Genomic DNA, 12,287 nt, shown 5'->3' with positions numbered 1-12,287 from the left:
AATTCACTAACAAAACAAACCTAGTAACAATTTCCAACATGAACAGTTTAGTATTTATTTGTATTTATTTTTTTCTCAGGTAACAATAACACATTTTGATATTCTCTTCACTTTTATCTCTGTCAACAATGCCTGATGGGAAACCTACAGATTAAGTATTTTTGGTGGCTGGGACAGACGCCCGCAGCGTGAAAAGACAGGGGGCTTGTCTGCGAGGACTGCGAGGCCTGTCCGGTCCCCTTGTAGTGGCTTCATTCGCACCGTTTCACCCACCCTGAGCTCAGGTAAGTCTTTTGTTGATTTGTCGTAGATGAACTTGGAGACCTGTCTTCTGTGACGTAGCTTCACCAGCACGTCTGTCACCACACATGGCTCCAGGAGAGTGCTGGCTACTGGCAGAGCTGCTTTGAGGCGCTGTGCCGGGCTGCTATCCATGCCTTCTGTCGGGGTATTGCGCCACTGCAGGATCGCTTTCCAGGCATCTTTGCCATCTTTTTGCAGAGGTTCTTTGCGATTTTTACTGCGGACTCCGCCTTCCCATGAGCTTTTGGGTGTCGTGGTGATGAAGTGATGTGCTCGAATTCCCATCCTGCAGCAAATTTTCGGAACTCAACTCCGGAGAATTGGGGTCCATTGTCTGAAATGACCACCCCATCTGACTGGCCATAGCGGGCAAACTGAGCCTTGCAGCGTTTGATCGTTGTCTCTGCTGAGAGGTCGGGGAGGAGGTCGATCTCCCAAAAGTCTGAGTAATGATCGACTACCAGCAGAAAATCTTTGCATTCAAATGATACCAAGAATATGCATATCCTTGCCTCTGGGGCTGAGCTACAGGCAGTTAGATTTGGGTATGTCTTCAGGCGGAAATTGAGAACAAGGGATGCAGCCATAACAAGTTCTCTAAGTTCTCAGAGTTTGTACTCTGTTCATCAGGCCCAGTTGAGTGAAGATGTCTAATAAACTCTAACTGTGAACTAACTACACAACGAAAAGCATGAGAACACTCGTCCAACATCTCAGTCCAAAATCATGGGCATTAATATGGAGTTGGTCCCCCCCCATTTGCTGCTATAACAGCCTCCACTTTTCTGGGAAGGCATTCCATTAGATGTTGGAACATTGCTGTGGGGAATTGGCTTTCATTCAGCCACAAGAGCATTAGTGAGGTTGGGGCACTGATGTTGGGCGATTAGGCCTGGCTCACAGTCGGCGTTTCAATTCATCCCAAAGGTGTTCGATGAGGACTAGTGGTCCTTCTGTAGCTCAGTTGGTAGAGCATGGCGCTTGTAACGCCAGGGTAGTGGGTTCAATTCCCGGGACCACTCATACGTAGAATGTATGCACACATGACTGTAAGTCGCTTTGGATAAAAGCGTCCGCTAAATGGCATATATATATTATTTATTATATAGGTTGAGGTCAGGGTTCTGTGTAGGCCAGTCAAGTTCTTCCACAACGATCTCAACAAATAATTTCTGTATGGACCTTGCTTTGTGCACGGGGGCATTGTCATGCTGAAACAGGGAAGGGCCTTCCCCAAACTGTTGCCACAAAGTTGGAAGCACAGAATTGTATGCTGTAGCGTTAAGATTTCCCTTCACTGGAACTAAGGGGCCTGAACCATGAAAAACAGCCCCAGACCATTATTCCTCATCCACCAAACCTTACAGTTGGCACTATGCATTGGGGTAGGTAGCGATCTGGCATCCGCCAAACCCAGATTTGTCTGTCGGACTGCCAGATGGTGAAGCGTGATTCATCACTCCAGAGAACGCGTTTCCACTGCTTCAGAGTCCAATGGCGCCGAATTTTACAACAGTCCAGCACTGACGTTTGGCATGGTGATCTTAGGCTTGTGTGCGGCTGCACGGCCATGGAAACCCATTGAATTTGAAGGGGTGTCCACATAATGTAAAACATACAGTAGATACACTATATATACACACAAAAATATGATGTGATGATGATAACAATTAACACTATTTTTCATTATAGGTTGTACTGTTTTCATATCTATCTTTTTTATAGTTAATAATCACTTTATAATGACAGCATGTTTTATCTTTCCTTCTGTTGTATAGGAGTTCATTCTGATTGAAGATCCATGATGGTCATTTTCTTGTCTGTCTATAATCTCTCGTCACAGACTCAACCATCGAGTAGCCGATTCGGGTTCTGAGTGCAGACACTATGCAGACTATGAAATGTGAGATGAACGCAGGGGTTTGGAGATCACACACTCGATCTCACACACACACGCACGCACGCACGCACGCACGCACGCACGCACGCACTCACACACACACACACACACACACACACACACACACACACACACACACACACACACACACACACACACACACACACACACACACACACACACACACACACGGGGGTGTGGGGCTGCAGTATTATAATACACTATCTTAATGGTGTCAGATATATAGTATATAATGTATTCTAACACTATTTTCAATATCTGACACCATTAAGATTCTGTATAATGTATTCTAATACTATCTCAATGGTGTCAGATATATAGTATATAATGTATTTTAATACTATCTTAATGGTGTCAGATATATAGTATATAATGTATTCTAATACTATCTGGTGTCAGATGTAGAAGAGGTACAAGAATACATTATATATTGTGTACCTATGGTGTCAGCTATAGAAGTATCGGTATAATACATTATATATTGTGTACCTATGGTGTCAGCTATAGAAGTATCAGTATAATACATTATATATTGTGTACCTATGGTGTCAGCTATAGAAGTATCAGTATAATACATTATATATTGTGTACCTATGGTGTCAGCTATAGAAGTATCAGTATAATACATTATATATTGTGTATCTATGGCGTCAGGTACCTTAACATGCTTTTGTCGTGGTGGTGTGGCCAGGATCTGTTGTGGTTTATTGGCAGCGGGACATTCTAGAGGAACGTCGATGTTCTCCTTAGCATTCATCAGATTCATCACCATCTGAGAAGGCTTGTCTCTGTAGAGTACAGTCGTTATAGGGTTGTTAGCCCGTTGTCATGGCTACAGTAACAGTTACAGCCCAAGTCCTACACAGTGGTATAATCACATCTACTCTTAGAAAACTAACTTCTAATCTAGCAGTAGTAGGAGCAGTAACATTGTAATCTACCAGTAGGAGCAGCAACATTGTAATCTAGTAGTAGGAGCAGCAACATTGTAATCTAACAGTAGGAGCAGAAACATTGTAATCTAGTAGTAGGAGCAGCAACATTGTAATCTAACAGTAGGAGCAGCAACATTGTAATCTAGTAGTAGGAGCAGCAACATTGTAATCTAACAGTAGGAGCAGCAACATTGTAATCTAGTAGTAGGAGCAGCAACATTGTAATCTAGTAGTAGGAGCAGCAACATTGTAATCTAGTAGTAGGAGCAGCAACATTGTAATCTAGTAGTAGGAGCAGCAACATTGTAATCTAACAGTAGGAGCAGCAACATTGTAATCTAGTAGTAGGAGCAGCAACATTGTAATCTAACAGTAGGAGCAGCAACATTGTAATCTAACAGTAGGAGCAGCAACATTGTAATCTAGTAGTAGCAGCAACATTGTAATCTAGCAAACATTGTAATCTAGTAACAGTTGTAATCTAGTAGAGGAGCAGCAACATTGTAATCTAGTAGTAGTAGTAGTAGGAGCAGCAACATTGTAATCTAGTAGTAGGAGCAGCAACATTGTAATCTAGTAATAGGAGCAGCAACATTGTAATCTAGTAGTAGGAGCAGCAACATTGTAATCTAGTAGTAGGAGCAGCAACATTGTAATCTAGTAGTAGGAGCAGCAACATTGTAATCTAGTAGTAGGAGCAGCAACATTGTAATCTTGTAGTAGGAGCAGCAACATTGTAATCTAGTAGTAGGAGCAGCATTGTAATCTAGTAGTAGTAGGAGCAGCATTGTAATCTAGTAGTAGTAGGAGCAGCAACATTGTAATCTAGTAGTAGGAGCAGCAACATTGTAATCTAGTAGGGAGCAGTAGTAATCTAGTAGTAGGAGCAGCAACATTGTAATCTAGTAGTAGGAGCAGCAACATTGTAATCTAGTAGTAGTTGTAATCTAGTAGTAGGAGCAGCAACATTGTAATCTAGTAGTAGTAGGAGCAGCAACATTGTAATCTAGTAGTAGGAGCAGCAACATTGTAATCTAGTAGTAGGAGCAGCAACATTGTAATCTAGTAGTAGGAGCAGCAACATTGTAATCTAGCAGTAGTAGGAGCAGCAACATTGTAATCTAGTAGTAGTAGGAGCAGCAACATTGTAATCTAGTAGTAGGAGCAGCAACATTGTAATCTAGTAGTAGGAGCAGCAACATTGTAATCTAGTAGTTGTAATCTAGTAGGAGCAGCAACATTGTAATCTAGTAGTAGTAGAGCAGCAACATTGTAATCTAGTAGTAGTAGGAGCAGCAACATTGTAATCTAGTAGTAGTAGGAGCAGCAACATTGTAATCTAGTAGTAGTTGTAATCTAGTAGGAGCAACAACATTGTAATCTAGTAGTAGTAGGAACATTGTAATCTAGCAGTAATCTAGCAGTAGTAGCAACATTGTAATCTAGTAGTAGGAGCAGCAACATTGTAATCTAGTAGTAGTAGGAGCAGCAACATTGTAATCTAGTAGTAGGAGCAGCAACATTGTAATCTAGTAGTAGTAGGAGCAGCAACATTGTAGGAGCAGCAACATTGTAATCTAGTAGTAGGAGCAGCAACATTGTAATCTAGTAGTAGTAGGAGCAGCAACATTGTAGTAGGAGCAGCAACATTGTAATCTAGCAGTAGTAGGAGCAGCAACATTGTAATCTAGTAGTAGTAGGAGCAGCAACATTGTAATCTAGTAGTAGTAGCAGCAACATTGTAATCTTGTAGTAGTAGGAGCAACAACATTGTAATCTAGCAGTAGTAGGAGCAGCAACATTGTAATCTAGTAGTAGTAGGAGCAGCAACATTGTAATCTAGTAGTAGGAGCAGCAACATTGTAATCTAGCAGTAGTAGGAGCAGCAACATTGTAATCTAGCAGTAGTAGGAGCAACAACATTGTAATCTAGTAGTAGGAGCAGCAATTTTGTAATCTAGTAGTAGGAGCAGCAACATTGTAATCTAGTAGTAGGAGCAGCAACATTGTAATCTAGTAATAGGAGCAACAACATTGTAATCTAGTAGTAGGAGCAGCAATTTTGTAATCTAGTAGTAGGAGCAGCAACATTGTAATCCAGTAGTAGTAGGAGCAGCAACATTGTAATCTAGCAGTAGTAGGAGCAGCAACATTGTAATCTAGTAGTAGGAGCAGCAACATTGTAATCTAGTAGTAGTAGGAGAAACAACATTGTAATCTAGCAGTAGTAGGAGCAGCAACATTGTAATCTAACAGTAGTAGGAGCAGCAACATTGTAATCTAGCAGTAGTAGGAGCAGCAACATTGTAATCTAGTAGTAGGAGCAGCAACATTGTAATCTAGTAGTAGTAGGAGCAGCAACATTGTAATCTAGTAGTAGTAGGAGCAGCAACATTGTAATCTAGCAGTAGTAGGGGCAGCAACATTGTAATCTAGTAGTAGTAGGAGCAGCAACATTGTAATCTAGTAGTAGGAGCAGCAACATTGTAATCTAGTAGGAGCAGCAACATTGTAATCTAGTAGTAGGAGCAGCAACATTGTAATCTAGTAGTAGGAGCAGCAACATTGTAATCTAGTAGTAGTAGCAGCAACATTGTAATCTAGCAGTAGTAGGGGCAGCAACATTGTAATCTAGTAGTAGTAGGAGCAGCAACATTGTAATCTAGTAGTAGTAGTAGCAGCAACATTGTAATCTAGTAGTAGGAGCAGCAACATTGTAATCTAGTAGTAGTAGTAGCAGCAACATTGTAATCTAGTAGTAGTAGTAGCAGCAACATTGTAATCTAGTAGTAGGAGCAGCAACATTGTAATCTAGTAGTAGGAGCAGCAACATTGTAATCTAGTAGTAGTAGGAGCAGCAACATTGTAATCTAGTAGTAGGAGCAGCAACATTGTAATCTAGTAGTAGGAGCAGCAACATTGTAATCTAGTAGTAGTAGGAGCAGCAACATTGTAATCTAGTAGTAGGAGCAGCAACATTGTAATCTAGTAGTAGTAGGAGCAGCAACATTGTAATCTAGTAGTAGTAGGAGCAGCAACATTGTAATCTAGTAGTAGTAGGAGCAGCAACATTGTAATCTAGTAGTAGTAGGAGCAGCAACATTGTAATCTAGTAGTAGTAGGAGCAGCAACATTGTAATCTAGTAGTAGTAGGAGCAGCAACATTGTAATCTAGTAGTAGTAGGAGCAGCAACATTGTAATCTAGTAGTAGTAGGCAGCAACATTGTAATCAGCAACATTGTAATCTAGTAGGAGCAGCAACATTGTAATCTAGTAGTAGTAGGAACAGCAACATTGTAATCTAGTAGTAGCAGCAACATTCAAACTGAAATAAATGCAATCCTCCACAGATCCCTATTTTCTCTGCTCGGTTTGTCCCGGTGTCCCTAACCCCTTCTTACCTCTTGATGAACAGGTTGCTAAGACAGCCGGTGAGGTTGTTGAGGCTGTTGTCAGGTGTCCCTCCCAGGTAGACACCGCCAGGTGACAGTGCTGCCTCGCTGCTGCCCCCTCCACGACCCGTATCCTCATTCTTCTCCAGGACGTCATCCACATAGACACGCAACCTGCACGCACGCACGCACGCACGCAACACACACACACAACACGCAACACGCAACACACACACACACACACACACACACACACACACACACACACACACACACACACACACACACACACACACACACACACACACACACACACACACACACACACACACACACACACACACACAGAGAGATGGGTTTCATGTTTCACAGAGAGAACATGACTGCATGTTGAACAGAATTTGCCAGTCATCTTACCTGTTGTTGTTGCTGTACAGAGTTACATAATTATCATTTAGTTGGTGGATAGTAAATCCTACCTGTTGTTGTTGCTGTACAGAGTTACATAATGATCGTTGTCATCGTTGTAGGTCTTTTGAGTCTTCACCTCGTTGTTGCCCGCCCTCACTACCACATGACCCTTATCCAGGAACACCTGACACACTCCATCCTGACGAGAGAGAACACATTACATCACACATTACATCACACATTACATCACACTCTGTCCTGACGAGAGAGAACACATTACATCACACATTACATCACACATTACATCACACTCTGTCCTGACGAGAGAGAACACATTACATCACACATTACATCACACATTACATCACACTCTGTCCTGACGAGAGAGAACACATTACATCACACTCTGTCCTGATGAGAGAGAACACATTACATCACACATTACATCACACTCTGTCCTGACGAGAGAACACATTACATCACACATTACATCACACATTACATCACACTCTGTCCTGACGAGAGAGAACACATTACATCACACTCTGTCCTGATGAGAGAGAACACATTACATCACACATTACATTACATCACACTCTGTCCTGACGAGAGAGAACACATTACATCACACATTACATTACATCACACTCTGTCCTGATTAGAGAGAACACATTACATCACACTCTGTCCTGACGAGAGAGAACACATTACATCACACTCTGTCCTGATGAGAGAGAACACATTACATCACACTCTGTCCTGATGAGAGAGAACACATTACATCACACATTACATTACATCACACTCTGTCCTGACGAGAGAGAACACATTACATCACACTCTGTCCTGATGAGAGAGAACACATTACATCACACATTACATTACATCACACTCTGTCCTGATGAGAGAGAACACATTACATCACACATTACATTACATCACACTCTGTCCTGATGAGAGAGAACACATTACATCACACTCTGTCCTGATGAGAGAGAACACATTACATCACACATTACATTACATCACACTCTGTCCTGACCAGAGAGAACACATTACATCACACTCTGTCCTGACGAGAGAGAACACATTACATCACACTCTGTCCTGACGAGAGAGAACACATTACATCACACTCTGTCCTGATGAGAGAGAACACATTACATCACACATTACATTACATCACACTCTGTCCTGACGAGAGAGAACACATTACATCACACTCTGTCCTGATGAGAGAGAACACATTACATCACACATTACATTACATCACACTCTGTCCTGATGAGAGAGAACACATTACATCACACTCTGTCCTGATGAGAGAGAACACATTACATCACACATTACATTACATCACACTCTGTCCTGACCAGAGAGAACACATTACATCACACTCTGTCCTGACCAGAGAACACACACATTATAACCACATATTACAATCAATCACGATCCTGTAACCACAGTGAAGGTACGGTTAGCATATCCATCCATCTCTAAGAGAATGAGAGAAAGAGATAGTGGGAGAGAGAGGGAGAGCAAGAGAGAGAGCAAGAGAGAGGGCAAGAGAGAGGGCAAGAGAGGGCAAGAGAGAGAGAGAGAGAGAGAGAGAGAGAGAGAGAGAGAGAGAGAGAGCAAGAGAGAGAGAGAGAGAGAGAGAGAGAGAGAGAGAGAGAGAGAGAGACGGAGAGAAGAGAGAGAGACGGAGAGTGGGCAAGAGAGAGAGACGAGAGAGAGAGAGAGAGAGAGCGAGAGAGCGAGAGACAGGGCAAGAGATGGTGAGAGAGAGCGAGGGAGAGAGAGAGAGAGAGAGAGAGCGAGGGAGAGAGAGAGAGAGAGAGAGAGAGAGAGAGAGCGGAGAGAGAGGGAGAGAGCGAGAGGGAGAGAGCGAGACAGGGCAAGAGATAGTGGGAGGGAGAGAGAGAGAGGGCAAGAGAGGGAGAGCAAGAGGGAGAGAGAGAGGGCAAGAGAGAGGAGAGCGAGAGAGGGCAAGAGACAGAGAGAGCGAGACGGAGCGGAGAGAGGGCAAGAGATGGTGGGAGAGAGAGAGAGAGGGCAAGAGAGAGAGAGAGGAAGGAGAGAGAGAGAGAGAGAGAGCGAGAGAGAGCGAGGGAGAGAGCGAGAGGGAGAGAGCGAGACAGGGCAAGAGATAGTGGGAGGGAGAGAGAGAGAGGGCAAGAGAGGGAGAGCAAGAGGGAGAGAGAGAGAGGGCAAGAGAGAGGGAGAGCGAGAGAGGGCAAGAGACAGAGAGAGCGAGACGGAGCGCGAGAGAGGGCAAGAGATGGTGGGAGAGAGAGAGAGGGCGAGAGAGAGAGAGAGGAAGGGAGAGTGTAGTACCTGAGCCTGGTGGTAGAACATGAGTCCGTTCTTCTGGTCTGTGCGGAAGCCAAACCCGGCGTAGAAGTTGTTCCTGAGACCAGGGATGTTGTCTGGAGACAAGTCCAGGTAACTCTGGCCTGAGAAGTGGGCCTCACGGGCCACCTGACACAAAGAGAGATAGAGAAACGGAGCACGCGAGAGAGAGATGTGTTATACAGTTATCAACTGGCAGCTTCATTAAATAGTACCCGCAAAACACCAGTCTCAACATCAACAGTGAAGGGGCGACTCTGGGATGCTGGACTTCTTGGCAGAGTTCATCTGTCCAGTGTCTGTGTTCTTTTACCCATCTTAATCTTTTATTTTTATTGGTCAGTCTGAGATATGGTTTTGTCTTTGCATCTCTGACTAGAAGTCCAGCATCCCGGAGTCGCCTCTTCACCGTTGACGTTGAGACTGGTGTTTTGCTGGTACTATTTAATGAATCTGCCAGTTGAGGACTTGTGAGGCGACTGTTTCTCAAACTAGACACTCTAATGTACTTGTCTTCTTGCTCAATTGTGCACCGGGGCCTCCCACTCCTCTTTCTATTCTGGTTAGAGACAGTTTGCGCTGTTCTGTAAAGGGAGTACTAGTAGCGTTGTACGAGATCTTCAGTTTCTTGTCAATTTCTCGCATGGAATATCCTTCATGTCTCAGAACAAGAATAGACTCGCACGTTTCAGAAGAAAGTTCTTTGTTTCTGGCCATTTTGAGCCTGTAATCGAACCCACAAATGCTGATGCTCCAGATACTCAACTAGTCTAAAGAAGACCAGTTTTATTGCTTCTTTAATCAGAACAACAGTTTTCAGCTGTGCTAACATAATTGCAAAAGGGCTTTCTAGTGATCAATTAGCCTTTTAAAATGATAAACTTGGATTAGCTAACACAACGTGCCATTGTAACACAGGAGTGATGGTTGCTGATAATGGGCCTCTGTACGCCTATGTAGATATTCCATTAAAAATCAGCCGTTTCCAGCTACAATAGTCATTTACAACATTAACAATGCCTTCACTGTATTTCTGATCAATTTCATGTTATTATAAATGGACAAAAGAATGTGCTTTTCTTTCAAAAACAAGGACATTTCTAAGCGACCCCAAACTTTAGAACGGTAGTGTACATGTGTGTCTATATATATATATACACTAACCAGTAGGTCATTGGCACAGCCGTAGCTGACCCCAGAGCTGGGCATCCTCTTCAGGTCGATGTGAGAATTCATGGCCTTGACGTTCCTAAAACAGCCCTTCAGAGAGCCCTGGAGAGGGAACAGGGCCTTCAGGCTGGGTGGAGGGAGAAGAATACAATATTATTACGTTTATGACATTCTTAGAGAGGATATTAAGAACCTGATAGTGTGTGTGTGTGTGTGTGTGTGTGTGTGTGTGTGTGTGTGTGTGTGTTAGCGTTCCTGTGTGTGTGTGTGTGTTTGCGTTCCTGTGTGTGTGTGTGTGTTTTGCGTTCCTGTGTGTGTGTGTGTGTGTGTGTGTGTGTGTGTGTGTGTGTGTGTGTGTGTGTGTGTGTTTTTGCGTTCCTGTGTGTGTGTGTGCGTGTGTGTGTGTGTGTGTGTTTGTTCCTGTGTGTGTGTGTGTGTGTTTGCGTTCCTGTGTGTGTGTGTGTTTGCGTTCCTGTGTGTGTGTGTGTGTGTGTTTGCGTTCCTGTGTGTGTGTGTGTGTGTGTGCTTGCGTTCCTGTGTGTGTGTGTGTGTTTGCGTTCCTGTGTGTTTGTGTGTTGTGTTCCTGTGTGTGTGTGTGTGTGTGTGTGTGTGTGTGTGTGTGTGTGTGTGTGTGTGTGTGTGTGTGTGTGTGTGTGTGTGTGTGTGTTGTGTTCCTGTGTGTGTGTGTGTGTGTGTGTGTTGTTGTGTTCCTGTGTGTGTGTGTGTGTGTGTGTGTGTGTGTGTGTGTGTGTGTGTGTGTGTGTGTGTACAGTACCAGTCAAAAGTTTGGACACGCCTACTAATTTTCTACATTGTAGGTTTGCGCTTAATGGGACTATCAGTTGTTTTTCAACAATGACTCAAAGGAAAAGTGTAGAAGGAAAAACAGCCAACAAGTGCTCAGCATATGTGGGAACTCCTTCAAGACTGTTGGAAAAGCATTCCAGGTAAAGATGGTTGAGAGAATGCCAAGAGTGTGCAAAGCTGTCATCAAGGCAAAGGGTGGCTACTTTGAATAATCTCAAATATAAAATATATTTAGATTTGTTTAACTCTTTTTTTGGTTACTACATGATTCCATATTGTGTTAGTTATTTCATAGTTTTGATGTCTTCACTATTATTAACATAGTCAAAATAAAGGAAAAACCCTGGAATGAGTAGGTGTGTCCAAACTTTAGACTGGTACTGTATGTGTGCATGTGTCTAACCTTTCAGGCATCTTGTCCTCTGGTACACCGGCCAGGTAGTAGCTGGCTTCGAAGCGCGGCAGGGGAGTGGTGAAGACGTAGTTGAGCAGGGTTTGGCGGTTGTTCCTCACCACAACACGCGTGGTCGTATCGTAGAGGAGGATAATCTCCAACTACACAGGAACACAGACACCCGAATGTAACAGTCACACAGGAACACAAACACCTGAATGTAACAGTCACTCTGTGACTTACAACACAAACACCTGAACGTAACAGTCACACAGGAACACAAACACCTGAATGTAACAGTCACACAGGAACACAGACACCCGAATGTAACAGTCACACAGGAACACAAACACCTGAATGTAACAGTCACTCTGTGACTTACAACACAAACACCTGAACGTAACAGTCACACAGGAACACAAACACCTGAATGTAACAGTCACACAGGAACACAGACACCTGAATGTAACAGTCACACAGGAACACAAAAACCTGAATGTAACAGTCACACAGGAACACAAACACCTGAATGTAACAGTCACACAGGAACACAAACACCTGAATGTAACAGTCACACAGGAACACAAACACCTGAATGTAA

The 12,287-nt window shown here is 43.3% G+C and overlaps 1 protein-coding gene across 1 annotated transcript in view; it reads right to left on the bottom strand.

Annotated features, from left to right (window-relative positions):
• The window catches only part of LOC118359423 (laminin subunit alpha-5-like), a 301,123-nt gene that overhangs the window by 21,711 nt on the left and 267,125 nt on the right, over positions 1-12,287 (bottom strand). Inside the window, 6 exon segments of the mRNA XM_052484170.1 lie at positions 2,883-3,012; positions 6,562-6,726; positions 7,032-7,162; positions 9,301-9,444; positions 10,480-10,612; positions 11,696-11,847. Of these exon segments, the coding sequence (XP_052340130.1) occupies positions 2,883-3,012; positions 6,562-6,726; positions 7,032-7,162; positions 9,301-9,444; positions 10,480-10,612; positions 11,696-11,847 (855 nt within the window).

The sequence above is a fragment of the Oncorhynchus keta genome, chromosome 28, assembly GCF_023373465.1.
Source record: "Oncorhynchus keta strain PuntledgeMale-10-30-2019 chromosome 28, Oket_V2, whole genome shotgun sequence".
Lineage (NCBI taxonomy): Eukaryota > Metazoa > Chordata > Actinopteri > Salmoniformes > Salmonidae > Oncorhynchus > Oncorhynchus keta.
The sequence above is the reverse complement of the archived record's forward strand: the minus strand, read 5'-3'. Positions and strand labels throughout refer to the sequence as shown.